At 41.8% G+C, this 17,527-nt stretch overlaps 1 protein-coding gene across 4 annotated transcripts; it reads right to left on the minus strand.

Moving 5' to 3' along the window:
- Positions 1-1,643: 1,643 nt before the first annotated feature.
- LOC139294841 (neuroligin-3-like) lies at positions 1,644-14,514 on the minus strand. Of its 4 annotated transcripts, none has more exons than XM_070916786.1 (6): positions 14,506-14,514; positions 10,903-11,257; positions 8,067-8,216; positions 6,993-7,178; positions 4,242-5,031; positions 1,644-2,442 (listed from the first exon to the last, which is right to left on the minus strand). In XM_070916786.1, the coding sequence occupies exons 2-6, from the start codon at positions 11,105-11,107 to the stop codon at positions 1,644-1,646; spliced, it is 2,130 nt and encodes a 709-aa protein (XP_070772887.1). In that variant the 5' UTR covers positions 11,108-11,257; positions 14,506-14,514. The 4 variants fall into 4 exon arrangements, with proteins under 4 accessions (XP_070772887.1, XP_070772884.1, XP_070772885.1 ...); XM_070916783.1 differs by lacking the exon at positions 14,506-14,514 and adding an exon at positions 8,952-9,011 and having other exon boundaries at positions 10,903-11,383; XM_070916784.1 differs by lacking the exon at positions 14,506-14,514 and having other exon boundaries at positions 10,903-11,383.
- Positions 14,515-17,527: the final 3,013 nt, after the last annotated feature.

Here is a 17,527-nt window from a genome sequence, read left to right on the forward strand (position 1 = left end):
TATATTACATTAAAAGACGATTTAGCATTTAGCACTCCTGTAACACTGTCAAGACTGGTGTTAGTTAAAATAAACATCAAAATTGATGCAACAGAACCAGAGACATTGTCTTTTTTTATTCCATGCATTCTTCTTCTACATTACATTACCCACAATGCCAGACTTGACTTGACAGACTCTTGACCGGCAATACTTCAGTCAGAAATTCGGGTGTGCTGGTAGTGGCCAATGTAGCCTTGAGCAGAGATGAGGTGCTACAGAGGTCTCTTGAAACTCTGCAGACCTTTAAGGAGACAGTCACTTATTATACCTGCATTATCCATATAACGTGTGATCAAAGCCCAACTTCTCAAACTTCAAAGACTCGTCGTTAGTTCCAAAAATCTTTTAATAGTCGTCTCATTTAGATTAAACAACATTATGATAGGTTCAAAGAAATCAAATCTCAAAGCTTGATGTCCATCATGTCCATTCAGTAAAGAGTGACCCCTGGATATATCTTGGTACGCACAGGGTCCAAACCACCAAGAGAAGGGAGCAATAATCTGCATGTTTCATGACACTCCTTTTTAAATGTGAATAATTAAGTTGTTATACATACAATTATAATGTAATTACAGTTATCTCTCTGAAGACCTTACAGTATTCATAAACAAACGACAAATAAAATGTAGGTCTAAGTTTATTCTGTACAAAGAAGCCAAGCCAAAAGAACCATGAGTTGGTTGGAGTAGGAAAACACATTTTAAGCAATTATCTTTTTATAGTGAAGCAGAAGTTATATTCCTACAGTGTATTAAGCAAAATTATAGACACGTGAAACTAAAATATAGCAAGGATACTCAAATAGTCTACAATAGATTACACAACACTACATATGCAAAACTGAATGGTTAATTTTTAAACAATGCCTAATTTACAGTTTTGTAGCGCACTTCTTAGCACACACACACCCATCCAGTCACACACACACACACACACACACACACACGCGGGTGCTATATTTTGCACTACCAGATAGAAATATTTTGGATACATTTTTACCACGTGTGTGACCAGTAAAATTTCAATCCATCGTTGTTATGATTCCACAGTAGTTCCTTATGTGAGCGAGTTACAAGGCCTTTTAAAGTAAATACAGTAAAAATACATTTTCATAATAAGCAATGTACCATGAGAAATATGTATAAAATAGCTTGATAATAATAATAATAATAATAATACTGCTGCTTTTCAGCTCTTCCCAGATCTCATCTCTGTCCACCATGAGTTGAATGTCACTTTGTCCCACGAGATCAAAATAGATATCACAGAGTAAGAAAAAGCTTCCCATACAAATCCAACTGTATAAACATTATACTAAGTTCTTGCTAGGTAAAGTTCCAAAAAAGCCAAAGTGGAAAATGAAATGCACTTATTCTTTTTGACTGCCTTTGAAAATGATTATTATAAAATGACTCTGCAGTTAGACTTCCTATTATGAGAGAGCAAAGGCAGGATGTTGGCGGTTGTACACCTTTGGAAAAGACAGAACAAACATATTCAATCCTATTTTACCTACACATCCTAAATACAGCTTTACATTTCCATGTCTTACGTACATCACAGCTCCCCCTCTCCATCTCGTCTCGTCTCCTGCCAGGCTATACCCGTGTGGTAGAGTGGGTGCTGGGCAGGCCCGCAGAGCTGTAACCGGCAGGGAAGGTGCTGTATGGGCTCATGTTGGAGAGGCCCATCAGGGAGTTGGGGATCATGGTGATGTTGTTGGGGGTCATCAGAGGGATGTCGTCAGGGGAGCGGCGCTGGCTGAGTGAGTAGTCCAAGCTGGGCGAGACGTGAAGAGGATTGTGAAGCGCCTCACACTGGTTCCTTTGCTGGGACGACAGGGTCTCGTCTATGGTGGTGGTGTGGCTTGCGTTGTTGCCTTTGCTGTCACGCTGGGGACTGGGCTGCTGGGACGTGTCCTGCCGACTGCGTTTGTCCTTGCGGTAGTACAGAGCGGCAAAGGCCAGGACGTTGAGGAACAGCAGTGATGCCCCTACAGCAATGGTGACGCTGAGCTCTGTGGAGTAATCTCTCGGGTTGGGCATGATCAGAGGACCCATCTCCCTCCCCCCTTCGCCGTCGTTGTGGGCAGTGGATAGAGGGGGCCGGCCGGTGATGCCGGACCTCTTACCGTTGGACTGGGTGGGATCCAGCGGGGTGACCTTGGTGGTGGTGGAGGAGTAATGGAACATGTCGTGGAGGTTGTAGAGATGGGGCACCAGGTGTTTCCAGAAGGCCACCTTGGTGGCGCGGTAGTGATCACGGATACGAGGCTTCAGGCCAATGTGCAAGTACAGCTGGTCGTAGGGGTCGTACTTGGACCAGGCCACCTCCTCGAAGCGGTTGGCCTTGGTGTGGATGAACTTGGTGTCCTGTGGCACTGGCTTGTTAGGATCCCTACAGACACATCATAGAAGAAAGCTAAATTCAATTCCACTTTTAGAATATCATCATGATCTTATCAAGATAATGATCTGGAAACATTATTGTCCAAATGAATGATTCAGAACAATTTGTAATTCAAAACTAAACACATTGTTGTTGATTTTGTTTTATACACAGTGGAACAGTTATTTCATTGAACATTAGTTTGATTATTTCATTTGTGATTTTGCTTACATTTGCCATAACACAATGTATATCCTCATTCAAATTGTAATAACGATTTCAACCCATTGTCCAGCCCTAGGTAATAGAAATGCAATGCTTCCATTCCAAATGCAAATGGCAACAGAAGGCCTGTTTGCTGAATTGTAAAACACAAAAAGAAGAAAAACTTCATCAACAGTAGGGCAAAAAAGGAGGTCAACACAATGTAATATCACCATTTCTCCTCAAGGGCTCAGCATTCCCTCATTCCTACACACTCAAACAGCAGCCTACTGTGACATGTGCCTACTGATAGAGTCACCATCCACAAAGACTCATTGCAGATGTGCAATAAATATGCAGCAAGACTCCAGCAGGGCAGCCATGGAGTCTACCACTACAGTGCACCTCACTTAGGTGTCTCAAAAACACACAGCAAATATTTGCCTCTGTGTGGCAAAATGTAAAAGAAGCTGAAAGAGCTGCAGAGCTTCACTCTGTTGCACTGTCAATGGCTTGTTTTTCCAGTGCTGAGTCAGTGTTAGTATGATATCAGGTTAATATACATAGAAGATAGATACATAGATAGATATTTTTTTGTCTGTCTGTACAACCCAACAGCAACTCAAGGGTTTCATACTCAAATCTGTACAGTACCTTCAATAAAGACACTGATATTTGGTACCAGGGTATCAATGTTGTGGACAACATTTCTGTACTGATTGTTTGTGCCACCCTGACTCGAAATCCCAACTCACAGTAAAGTTGGCTGAGGTTTATGGAGTACATCTTAACTGCCTCTTCAACTGTTCTCTACAACATAACCTTTTTGTGAAACCGTGTTTTAAACATTTATGTGAATTAAACTGTGTTTGGATGGATGTTAAGATCCATCACCTTTAGGAAGTCTGCCCAAAGTGATGAAACTTTGTTATGTGTGTAGGGAGAGGTTATACAGAAGTCTGAACTGGCTCTTTAAAAAAAGAGACAACATGGTTTCTAAAAAGACACAGCTTTCATTAGATTGCATAGGCAGTTTACATTCTACAGTTTCACCATTTTATGTGATTACACAGGTAAGCATCATTTTGCGAGTACCGTACATACTGAAATATCTAGTGAGTACAAATTTTATGAGTAAAATGAAACTCTTCTTCAGGTCAAATCAATTCGAGAAAGGGGAAGCAGAGCTAACTTACAAAGTGTCTGTGCATTCATGAAAAGGCTAATTTATAGACTTTTAATGTTAAGGAATTCATATTAGTTGATAAAAACTGAAGCACCACTTTCCATGTGGGAGTTCTTGTGAACTAACAAAGGAGAAAAGGAGATAAGGCTGGCAGACATGGCAGTGGGAGTTCAGGCTGCACTTAATTAGGAGGCACTACTTAAGGCTGAATCCTACAGTCCTTTAATCAGGGTGATACAGGAAGGGTAAATGTAGCAGAAGTTAGAGGTTGAACATCTCAACACAAGCAAAGGTCTGCGCAAATTATGTTATGTTACACCATAGGGCAAGAAAGGAGTGTAAAAGGGGATTCTGAATGAGATTCTAATGCAGCTGTATGTAAATAAGCCACATTCGTGTTAACATCTGTATTACTCACCCACTCTTTGCGAAGTTGGTCCAATATGTCATAACCACGGCGCTGAGCATGATGTCGTTCCTGGAGAAGTTACAGGGGAACAGGTCCGTCGGGCCCACCATAGGGATGCCAAACACATAAGGCACCTCGTCTCCGTGCGCTGAGTCTGACCACACTGGTTTCATGAGGCTCTGGCAGTGGTGGTAGAAGGCGTAGAAGTACGTAGGCGAGCCGTAGCGGGCGTGCAGGTCAGCCGTCACCACTGAGGGTTCCACCCATTGATGGTCGGTGAAGAGAGCCACCAGGGTCTTCCTCCTGGTCTCCGGGTTGTCCTTGTCAGCCCAGTCAGTGTACATGAATTTAATTGTCTCCCTCAGTGTGTCCTTCCCTTCTGGGTAGCCATACAAACTGTCCACAAAGTCTGACACAGCAAAGTCAAAGTCGCTGCCGGACACGCCGTCCTCCAGGTCCATCACGTTCTCCACGAAGCGCAGTCCCTCTCCCTGATTGACACCCAGCATTATATCATAGTTAAGGAACTCGCCCTGCTCCATCAGGATCTCCGGGTCGTCCGGGATGACGTCTCCGTCAATGACGGGGCCGAATGCCACGCGGTATCGGGCGGGTTGGATGTCTTGCTCCACCAGCTCCTTGGCACTCTTCTTCTGCAGGCAGGAGACCATGTCCACGGTGTCCAGCACGTTGCAGCCCACCCTCTCAGCCAGCATGCGAGTGTACTTGACTGGTTGGTAGTTGACAGCCCAGCTGGACAGGGCTGAACCGCTTTGGATGATGGCTCTGTGGAACAAACCTTGGGACACAAAATTCAGGGCAAAAAGACAGAGAAGCCCAGAGAACAGTGGTTAGTACTTTGGACCACCAAATTAATTATCAGTATTATTTCTTCAGCATTCTTAACTGCCCCAAGCAAATACATGATTCACTTTGCACTAATTGCTATTCACAATTAAATCAAAGGTTTGTTGCCACACAAATTATAGGTAGACAAAAGAAAACAAGCCTGCATACACTAGCTAGGGAGATAAAGCATTACAAAGAGTGGAAGGGCCAGATAGTTGAGCCTTACTGATGATAAGCTGCACTGTAAAGCAGCTGGTAGAAGAAATGAACTGCTAATAGGATGCTGGCCCATTCTATTGTAATTATAATGATAAAAAAAAATAAAAAATACTTGACTTTCTCTGATGTTCCCCTTATTTGGTGTCGTTACTATATGCAGATGACAGTGAATACATATCAAATGACAGACGTACTGTAATTGTAGGATCGTTAATGCTGTGTGTCTAACAAGCTGCATCGCTTACATATAGACTGCTGATGCCAACTGTGCGGTGGTGGGTCTGTGCAGGGGAGCTGAATGTGCAGTAACCCTGATACTTCAATGTTGATACAGTAAACACGCTGCTCTGTTGAATTGTTTATATGCAGTGCGTCACCTCTGTCTCTTGGGATTTTGCATCTACCACCTAAAAATGACAAGTGATATGTATCAACTCAAAAAAGACTGTGCTGAGGTTAAGGCACAGCAGTCGCTGGAGAAAGAGTGCAGGAGCAGTGTCACTTTCTCCCTCCTTTGCTGTCATTTATTTCATTTTTTTTTTTAGGGCAGCAGCTAGCTAGTCTACTTCAAAGACAGCCGGAGGTCTTTGTGCATTCGCTGCAGCCGAGCGAGGGCATCAAATACAAAGGACAGTTGCCGCAGCCTCCCTGGCATCGACGAAAACACACAATTTCTGCCCTTCTTGTGATTCTGTCCAGCATCAATGGGAGGACCAGGGCAATAATACGGCAAAGATAAGAGGTTCAATTCCCTGTGGGCCTCCCATATTGAAATACGCTACCTTTGATTCTTGCAAGGAGCTTTGTGTTTACCAAAAGGCATGATATCCACTGAAAAGAAGTATAGGTGACATTAAAGCATTTTTTTTTTCATTGGATATCAGATACTACTTTCCTGTGGGTAATGTATACACAGGTATTTTAATTGAATTCCTATTGAATTATATTGTAATTTCACAAATAATATGACAGTTGATAGTATACATTTGTAGTGGAAGCTGGACTAGAATATGACATTTGTGGAAAAAATACATTGAATTTTTACAGTAAATATTTGAAGAATTTGGACATTTTCTCTGGCCCTGCTTCATCCTCACACCAACCATGTCTTTGTTAAACAGTGTCTTCACTCAAGGATTTCCAATCACAGAAGACCTATGAAAAAATGAATGGTGTTTTTTATATTTTTTGGACAACACTTTGAAACTAGGTAAAAGACGGCAAACAAATCTGACGCTGATAGAAATATTAGTCAGTTGGAATGGTAAAAACTGATGGACACAGGTGAACGTGATGGCGTGGTGAAAACTTTATAATGCCAGTAGGCTTCTTTAAGAGCTTCACATTTTAAGAGGCAAAGCTTTTAGGCTGATTATACTGAGAAGAGTGGAACAAAGGCAATCACTTACTTAACGAATACCCCTTTACCCTACTCCCATATCATAACACTTTATCATCTCCCTGACAGACCATTTAGAGCTGCATTTGAAACAAAGAACACAATTCCAAAATGATTAAAAATGATTGTTCAAAAAGTAACATGGACGTCTTCAAGATAAGAAATGAATATGATTGAGACGTCTCAAGTTTGTGGATTTTGACATTGCTTTTAAGTTATTGCATTAATTACTACTTCAGCTCTAGCTGATAATAAATCTGTATTTATCAAAATCAGAGGCAACTGATTCTCACCCTCTGAGTGGTGGGACAGAGTTAGCAGACTGACACAGGAAGCACCGATTCCAGATCCAAACACTGTGATGCGACCTGGGTCTCCTCCAAAGTAACCGATGTTCTTACTGATCCAACGGAGAGCTTGAATCTGATCCAGGAGTCCGTAGTTTCCTTTTGCTGCCTGGTCCCCGGTACTGAGGAAGCCTGCAGTATACAGAGAGACAACAGAGCTGAAGAGGAGATCTTCAGTGTATATGTCACAGCTTTGATCTAAAGTTGTAGCCCAGCAGGGCGTCAGCATGAACTGACGCCGCTTCCCCTTAGGTGCAAATATGCCATCGCTCTCTCCCACAGTGTCTTGACTGCTTTAGTCAACTCCTCCTAATAGTCTCTAAGCAACGCTGCCCCTCAGGAAGTGATCAGGGCTCTGCTCATCAAATCTGAATCCTCTCCTCGCATGTGACTCCATAAAATTCAGTGTGCATAAATAAATAAATAAATCTTTTACTTGGGTCTATTCCTTTACATGAATTTCATAAAACCACATAGAGGTCACTGGTGCTCTTACAATTGACCCTATTACTTATTCCCTTGTCTGGTCTCATCTAAACAATGTACTGTTTTGAATGTTAAACACAAGGAAACAAAAAACTCTTGACCTTGTGAGTGCTTATGAATGCTGCGTCCCTCCATACTGTATTTAAATTATTTTTTCTTTCAAGAATGGCCAAGGCTGATAATGTTGTACAGATTAGATAAATCAATCTAAAGGTAAAGATAAATTGTGTTTTCAGAATGCGTCTAAAACAGCTTGTGTGCAACAAGGACAGGGCAAGTATTGACATCACTTTTCCTCTTGAGGACATTTGTATGCAAATCAAGCTACGCCAAGCCAAGATCTCAGTTACCTATATTTTCTCATACTGTTTTAGATTTTTCACTGCATGTCTCTGCTTCTTTGTATAGGATAGTAACAGCAACACAAGTGGAAATTGATGACCATGATTACAGTCCATTCTCTCAGATTAAACAGTGCTAAATGCCCCATTTGAAACATCGTTAAATGTTACCACACAGAGGCATTGTCATCACCTAATATTCCAATCCTGTAGTTGAGTGTGACGACAACAACGTTCCCATAACTGGCCAGCACGCTGCCGTCCATCATGTTCCCAGTGCCCTCCATATAGGAACCTCCATGGATATAGACCATCACAGGACGAGCTTCAGAGTCCCTTATATCTGCAACGTCAACACACACACACACACACACACACACACACACACTGAGCAAACAACTGCAGAGGCAACAGTAATGAAATGGGGAATTAATGGAGCACTGTTACTAAAACTTTATATCAACAGTATGAGTCAGTGTGAGCTCAGTATGAGGTATGGGTAAAGACTGCTTAGAAAAGGTGCTTAGAAGCAGTGGTAGGCCTGTGGTTTGGAAGCTGTAATGACATTCAGAAAATGCATGGTAAATACACTCTGACAAGAGGTGTGTGAATAAAAGGTTTTTACAGCGCATGTAAGAGCTCAACTAAGCATACTTGTGCGAGCTCTCGTTATCTGCTAGTACAAAGCTAAAATAGAAACGTCATTTTTTCGACAGAAAGAGAAAATCTATGTTTCATGTTTGGAGACCAATTAGTTATACTGACTAACAACTGTCGTTAAAAGGGGACTATAAGACAGTAGTAGTAGATAATGCAATCTGTAGATCAATGTGCATGGCAGCAGAGATGTAGCCCTTACTGGGAGGATTACAACAGTGCTCAATTCAAGACATGAGGTGCAGCAAAGGCAAACTTATGTAATCATAAATCAGATAAGAGCATTTTCCTATTCCACTCAAAATAAAAGAACCCCCCACGGCTCCTCTGGAAGTAAAAAAAAAAAGAATTGTAAGATCTTCATCCACCAAACTCAAGCTAAAAGAATCCATGCATCAAGACTTTGAACTCTTAAAAATACCTTCAGATATATGAGTCTCAGCATGTGAGAAAGCCGCCCCCTTTTTCTTGTGTTGGCTCCCTGGGATTCACATGAGGAAAAAAAAGTACAGAATTCAAAATAGCATGGTTGACTGTGCCTCTTATTTAATATACGGTCCAATCAAACTGGCATAATCAGGAGAAAAAAAAAGATCCGTAAATTACAGGCAAAAAGAAGGTTAGCCCATTTACATACAGTATGTTGCACTTTTCCTTGTAATTGCTTCCAGACAAAATGTAGCTGACAAGTCTTTAAAGATGTATGACACAATTACGTTACGAGTTAGAGTACAAATTAATACGTGTTTGTAATTCTGTTTTTATCAAGTAAACAAATTCTTGTTCCTTGTTAGACATTTGTAGGAAATGGCACAGTGTGTGTATGTGCACACGCACACACGCACATGTACACACACACACACACACTGTTACCTTTGAATGGTTTATCATCTGTATCATTATATTGACCCAGCTGCCTCGGCTTTGACTGGAGTAATACATCTTTCTTGGTTCATTTTATCTCTCTGGACAATTATATTTTCACACAAACTGCCGTGCAGATTGTTCAGGTAAACCACTGCAGGATAGTCTCTGAAGATAGGAGTTCTATGGTTTATTGATGAATAATTAATAAACTCTGACTTGAGTGGGGCATCAGGCCACAAAAATAGATATTAAACTGGAGATAAGCAAAAAGGGCAAACAAAGCAGAGGTTTCACATCAGTGAAACAAATTCAAAGTCACAGAATGCCTAAGGTGCATTTTGAATAAACAATGACAAAGTCTGAAGAAATAAAAATGTATAGAACCGATGGGTTATGTTATTTTCTTTGAAATGTGAATGCAAATGTAAAATTTAATTAACCTGCTCATGTGCGGGGTGAGGAGGCCTTTAGGCAGCACTCAGACCAGGAGCTTTATAAAACGTGGGCTGCACCATTTTGGACAGCTACCTCTCAAGCAGGCTGTGTATCTGTTGTTGCTACGCTACCATAGAAAAGTCAGTCAAAGAGTGCCGTGTTCCATACAAAAGCTGAGCACGGTTCAACTTTGAATGCTGAATGTTTTGTATTATGCTCATCGCTTGTGAGGGAGGAAATACACTAAATTCACGGAGTGTATTGAAGTAAATTGAATTAGAGAAAACGTGTTTGTCAACACTAGATTTAGAGAAGACGCAGCATTGCTATGGTGTTAGCTTGTTCTGCTAATCTTCAGATTCACAGCAGACACACAAAATGTTCCCATGCTGGTTCATTTCACAGCTCTATTATACAAAAATAGGAAGGATTCAGCGAGCAATAGACAGGAGTTGACTCCTGCACTGCAGTAATTGGCCCCCTGCAGACACACTCTCTGAATAAAGCAGAGATTCAGTAAAATAAAAAGAAATTGTAATTTTTTAACAAACATGGAAAGCTAGCACTGCTGGCTGTACTAGATCTCCTGAGTAATTCTTCACGATTACCTTTGATGCTCAGTGGTGACAGCCAAATATGCTGGGCTCATCATTTCAGAAGCTGAAAATTATTGCTTAGTTTAGGTGGACCAATACTTGAACAACGCCTTACCTCAGCAATATTTCCCCTCGATGTCTATTAGTGGGAAAACAAGCCCGGTACATGTCTCTCTACGTGTGTCTATACACATTATATACACAACATCTCCAGTTGCCACGACTGCCAAAATATGAATAAATTTCTGCTTATTAAAGGAAACATGGTTGTTATTTCAGATGGAACATGAGTGCAACAGGTGAAACAATGGTGACATTGCTTTGGATGGTAAATCAGCCCTTGGTGGCAGCAATGACATGAGCAGTGGTCACACACATGCTTTATGACGACAACAGCACGACATCGGGGCCACAGTAACGGTGATCAGTGGATCGTGGAAAGTCATTGCTGCCCATTTTACCACACCAACTCACCCTCCTCTGTCGGAGCGTAGATGTTTAGATATAAACAGTCCTCGCTCTGATCCTGAATGTATGTGGCTACTGTGTCCAGGTTATAGGTGAACCATATGGGCATCATGATCTCGGGCACGGTGTTGTGGATGTTCTGAGGGCACACAGGCATGAAGTGGGTAGCATTCTTGATACCTGACCAAGAGGAGGGCTGCTCGGGGGGCATGAAGCGCTTCTCACCCACAGGTGGAGCAGCATAGGGGACCCCCAGATACTGGTCAACGGGCCTGAGCACCTCGCTGGGCACGGGAACCCTGAGGCCTCGCAGTTTCCCAAACTGGGTGGTCACTGTCGGGTAGAATTTCTGGCTGGTTGCCTTGGTGAATGACCAGCAGGAACATAATATCCACCAAAGAAGAGCACAGTGGGTGATGGTTACAGTCCCTTGCTGATGTAGCAGGTGTGCAGGCAACAGATGGTCTCTAAAGGTAGCCAGCCACATGGTCTGGGCAAGACAGTGCCCTTGCACTGCGCAAATGCACACTGTAGTGTCCGCTCAGTCCCTCTGCACTGACCCTGTCAAACAGACATCACTCACTGCGCCTGTGGCTCCGACAAATCCAAAGACACCTCAGCCAGGTATGGACCGCCCCCACTTCCGCTTTTCATTGCAGTGCACACAAATCTGAAAGATGAGATGAGAAAATATCAGAACTATGTGAAAATAGTCCTACATATCTGGATGACTGACTAACTTTTGATAAAAGCATTGTCTTCTTCCTGTATCATGGGGATCTAAATACATCCTGTTATATAAGCTTAATATCAGTATGCCACATCCACTGTAACACTCCGATGCTAATAACCTTTTGAGACAAATTGCTGTCTTAAAAGAACAAATTTATGCTTTGACATAAACAAATCACTGAATACTGATCTCTGTGTATCAGTGGAGGAGGCGATGGGAGGAAGCTGTAAAAATCCTTCTGCTGTGATGTTGGAGTGATGCTGCGAAAGCATCTCAAAGATAAAAGGTGTTAAGCACCCCTTTTCTTATGTGAAAAGCAAACAAAGTGAACAGCAAGGGAAGACAAATCTTTAATATGCATTGAAGAGAGATTAAAAGGACCACGCTGGGAAAGAAATATCTGACTTGATTGTGATGTCTCAGCGTTTAATATATTTCAAAAACTGTATCTCACATCATGAATTGGGAATGTTGTCTCTTTTTGGTGTCTTAAATCTAAGCAACACTGTCAGCTACGTAATGAAAATGTCCCACAACAAACCCCCCCCCCCCCCCCCCCCAAAGCAGAGTAATTTCAGGTTAATTGACAGACTCAAGGAAGGCGTATAGGCAGCAAAAGACCATTTGAGTTAAATATCAGAGGAAAAGGATCCTTTTGACACTTCTTTTTTACACTTTGATTTGCGGTGATCCACTTTTGTTTTCAACCAGACATTGAATAAAAATGGAGGATGGGGGAATGTAATTCAGCCTTATAAGAAATCTGTATATGTAAATCTTTAAAGTATTAAGAACTGCTAAATCACAAAACATATGTAATGGAAGCCATGCATGAAATCCAGTTGATTCCACATTTTTCTTATTGATTCCTTGATCCTGGATCTGTTAGACATTCCAGTAATATTGGACTGCTTGATGCAAAGATACATATTTTATCCATGCAGGCACTAGAGCTTCTGACCAGTGTGCGTGCTTCACAGGATAATACACATTCATCCATAACCACATGTGCATACTATATGTCAATTAGGTTATCAAATGTAAGCTCACCCATGGAGAACTACAGAGAGCAAACTGTGTTGTGCTTCTTCCAATTAACTATGTTGTCATCCAAGATGCATCCCGTCTTAGTCCTTCTACTCCAGGACAGCAGTTAGCATTATATGCTCGACATCAGGTCCTCACTGGCTCATCAATGAACAAAGCAAAAACAAGCTTGTTAACCTAATCAAATTTATTGACGAGTACTGCCTCGAGCATTGTGAAAGACTGCCGCTAAACAGCTTTCTTTCAATCTGATGGACCTATCTATTAAGACGGGGGACAATTTCTTCCTCCTTAATGTGAGAAACAAATTAAACATAGATTTGGTGCATTGGCTTTTCTCTCTCCCTGCAACATTTTGTTTACACTGGCAGGGACATAAACACAAATAAAGGCAGCTCATCCTCTCTCCTCACAGGTGTGCAGCACATTACCTGATATGAACATCAGCATATTGTGCCCATTTTAAAGGAATGGGACAAATCAGAGCAATATCACACAGGGTTCATTTGAGAAATATTGTACATCTCTGCCCTAGGCCAGCTTTGTCTGTATTAATTAACACTTATGAACATTCCCCATAGCCAAAAAAAGGACAAGATTTGTTCCATCTCCTCTCTGTTATGTGACAATGATGTACGGCTCCCGAGACATTAAAATTGAAAAGATAGAGAACCAGATTTTTTTTGTAGATTGGGGCACATCTTCTGGTTTGTAACTGACACTTGTAATAAATCATTCTCTGTTCATGAAACCTGCTGTGAAATCACTAGCAATTATCAAATTAGCAGTTACGGGGCTGTACAGTGGGCATCACCAATCAGACTTGGTTAGTTGTCTCCAGCTTATGAAAGCAGCCCTGTTAGTGAAATAATAAGACGCTGCTGGGGCTGCTGTACATCAAAGGGATAATATGAATTCTTAAAATGAGCGGCATTTCCTTTTAAATTATGATAGTATCAACAGATTTGCATTTTTACTTTTTACTTTTACTTTTTGATATCAAATCAAACTTCTAATTGATATAATGGGAACAAAGCTAAGGCATTTTTTTTAGGGCTACACATTACTTTCATTTGCTTTTACTGATTGTACAGCAGACTGTCAAAGCAGTGAATGCTGCCTTCAACTGGGCTGCAGAGCACTCTTTTATCCAACTTGTGCTCTGCGATGGGACAGATGTGGATAAAAGCTTTATGGCTTACACCAAATGGGCCATGTAATAAAAGTGAGCCATCACTCAGTCAAGTTTGATACACTGCAAGTATTTGGGCAATTTAGACTGGCAACGTGCCCAGCAACAGGAGAGGAAAGAAACATGGGTAAAATATTTCTTGCCAATTAAATGCTTGCAATAACTCAGTGACAGGTTCAAAATCTAAATGCTTTATAACCATAACATATCATTCTAATAGACTATTTTGCACCAGCCAGATATTTGTGCATCACAGTGGTGGTTTGGGTCGAATTATTTTGGGTAAAATATTTTAATTCCCATTTGACTGACTTGATCCCAGTTACAGACCTATTAGAATGATTGCTATAATCATGTTTCTCTCCCACCATTACTATCTCTACACCTACATCATTGACAGGCACACAATTCAACACTAATTCACCACTAATAAAAATCTCTGGGACAACATCTTATCGATTAGGTTCTGGTTGCCTGGGGGCCCTCGACATGAAAGCATTTGAGAAGGAGCCGAGTATGTCAGACAACAGTACCGGGCTCCCAATGCCCTTGTAATTCGACTGGTGAGGCTCGAAACCGTTTTAGTTTATTCCCGAAATCCCCCTAATTTAGCAGTGCAGTAAAGAGGAGCAGGGACTGATGCAGGGAAGAGTACCTTATGGAGAACATGCAGGTAGCACTCAATGATCAGTGCTTTAGAAATGAATGCATGGATCCAGACCCAGAGAGAAAACCAAGCCACAGCCCACATAGCATCGACAAACTGCTGTAGTGTGTGCGCTGCCTCACGGTGCGACCGAGACGCTTGTTTAATTCTGGGTCTAGGACGGTGTAATGTTGGATAAAATAGAGAAGACGACGAACACTGGCGAGCCCAACAAATGCTCCGCCGTGGTCCATCGTTGAGCAATCGCTTTAAATGAAACAACTAGCCCGGATATAAGTGATCAAGCTGATCAAAGATTCGTCCCACTAAAACAAAACAGAATCATTAGGTTAACTCACCTGCTTTTACAGAAGCTGATACGCGCTCCATCTCTAGATTTCCTCCATAGCGTGCCCGTCAGCTTCGCTGTAAGACAATGGGCTGCTCTCAGTATCAAACACACAGATCTTTACTCTTATCTCCTGCTTTGCACAGTCTGTGTGCTTTGCGCATTCACGACGCCAAGGTCAGGAGCGCCAACGGTTTTAATGGAGCGCCCACCATAGAGATATCTCTACGGCGCCCACTGCCAGCGCGTTACTAGGCAACCACCGGGATACGCCAGTGCATTAAATTCACCCTCCAACAACCGACAAAATCCCAATTTAGAAACCATTAAGTAACCACCTTAACCTAAGGTGAAGGCAAAACCCATCTACCTTTGACCAGATAAACAACTGAAGCTATTCAAGAGGTGTGTGTGTGTGTGTGTGGGGGGGGGGGGGGGGGGGGGGGGGGCGTTACGAATACATTACATTTAATTGGTATAAGCCTTTTAAGTTATTGTAACCATGACAAAATGAGGTAGGATAAGATAATGCCAGAAAAAGACTTCATCCAATATGTTTTTCCTCACTGTTTTTGTAAATTAGATTCCTAATCAACTAATCTCTTTGTAAAGTCTCATCACTCATCACACATCTGATCTCTCATATGGGAATTGTAGGCTCTGTAAAAAAGAGCAGTGCTGAAGAGCCCACATTGGATGGGAAGTGCAATCACAATAGTCAACTGCTATGAGGCTGAATGACCACAGGTGGCAGGAAATTAGTCCAGGGCAGGAAAGTGAAAGTTGTTTCTCTCTTTATGAAACACTTATCCCAGAAACTGAAAATCAGTGGAATGATTGTGTTGATGCTTCTTGTGCTCCTTCCTGTAGTTTTCCGGCTGCTTACATGTGTTTATTTTAAGTATTATTTTTTAATTTAGGGAAATTGAGCCCATTCTTCTGTTGCGTCTTTAAGTCGAATTTAAAATAAGAATAGGAATGTCACACTGAAATCTACACCAACCATACACAAGAAATCCACTAACATGTACAGTGTGAAGCCCCGACAGTTGCTGACAGGGCAAATATTTTTCCCACATATCTTTTTTTTTACAATGCCCAGTGGCCATAGCTGTGATTTGTGCATGTATAACCGATGGATAGTCTTTACAGTACTTGGGAGAGATGCTGCTTAGTGATGTCTGTTTCAAGCTGCTGAAAGGTTACCAAAGCAAGGACAGCTTTGGCTCACAACTATTCACGCAAGGACCAGTCTCTGTTTTATACATATAGTGGGTTTCTAAAACCTATATATATGTAAATGCATGGGGATTATTACCTTCCTGTAGTCAGGTTAGTTTTATAATGCATTCCAGGTCACCATATGGATCCACTACCAATACTATGTTTTTCATGAGGATATGTTCTGTGCGTGTACTGGTCGTATCCTTGTGGCGAGTTCAACAAGCACATTTTGAAAAGAAGACACTTTAATTAAAGGCGCAATTTCCTGTCCAGATATTTGCAGTCATGGACAGTTTCTTCACATGAAAAGTGTGGGCTGAATCAGCTTGATTAGGGACAAAGATAAAGCAGCTTCCGTGACCACGGGTGTGCCAGGATATCCATTGTCCTTAAGTGAGAATAAGAGAAATATTTCACTCTGTTAATAAAAAGGTTCACATCTAGGATTGAACTGATGTAGGTTGAGCATTTCCAGCTGTTGTACTCAAAAGGACTGTTGCCATGGTGCCATGGCCATCAAAACATAAATTCATGTCAATCTGTCAGACCCCATATATTTAATTTTTCCATATGTATTTGCCCCAGTCCATGTACCAAAAAGCCAATGTGTGTAGTCAGAGATCATCTGTCAGGGCTCCCACCTTCGCCTGCCAACTTGACTAGTATTGCACTTAGTACTGTAGTATTGCACTGGACCTTTAGGCTAGTCCTTATGGGTGGTGGTACCACATGCCCATGCAACGTGTCTGGGCTCACCCTTGGGATCTGGGTGAGGAGACATTTGAAAGGTGCTGGGAGAGGAACTGCTTCTCCCTCAAATTGAAAGGAAAAGGGTTTAGTGATCTGATAAGGATGCCTCCCAGGCACATGCAACTGGGAGGAGACCCTAGGGCAGATATAGAACACAATGAGGGGATTACATTCCCCATGTGACCTGGGAACTCCTCTGGATCCCTCAGGAGGAGCTGAAAATGTAGCTGAGAAGAGGCATGTCTCTGATAAACACTGCTACTGTTGCTGCAACCAGATCAATTTGCTACATAAAACATTTTTGTTGACAATTCACAAACCTGTCTAAATCGGACATCTGCCTTTTTCAAGATGCTCTTTTTAGCTGTTATATCTAAGTTTCAAGCACTTGCAGGGAAGGTCAACCTTGATTAGCTCTTACGTATCCTTCAAAGAAACAGAGCTGCATCTTAATTCTGCCCTCTTTCTAATAGGGGTCAGTATTGTCTATGTTTTCTGGATTTCCGGTAGCCCCTTCCGATCCCTCATTTCCTCTGCTTGGTTCCTCAGGACCTACTGCAGTGCCTGTCGAGTGCTGAGAGGACACAATACCAACATGCCAAAATAATACACAGCACTCCCACTGTTGTCCTCAAACAACCACTTCACCACATTATGGATATTTTACAAGCTCAATGGTCTTTCATGCTG

This window comes from Enoplosus armatus, chromosome 13, assembly GCF_043641665.1.
Source record: "Enoplosus armatus isolate fEnoArm2 chromosome 13, fEnoArm2.hap1, whole genome shotgun sequence".
NCBI classification, from domain to species: domain Eukaryota; kingdom Metazoa; phylum Chordata; class Actinopteri; order Centrarchiformes; family Enoplosidae; genus Enoplosus; species Enoplosus armatus.

Excerpts from the sequence above, each read along its gene's own strand:
- LOC139294841 (XM_070916783.1), bottom strand. The coding sequence starts at position 11,383 with ATGTGGCTGGCTACCTTTAGAGACCATCTGTTGCCTGCACACCTGCTA. Across the intron at positions 9,012-10,902 it reads CTACGCTCCGACAGAGGAGG|GGAGCCAACACAAGAAAAAG; the intron begins GTGAGTTGGTGT and ends TGTGAATCCCAG. Across the intron at positions 2,443-4,241 it reads ACCAACTTCGCAAAGAGTGG|GGATCCTAACAAGCCAGTGC; the intron begins GTGAGTAATACA and ends ATGTGTCTGTAG.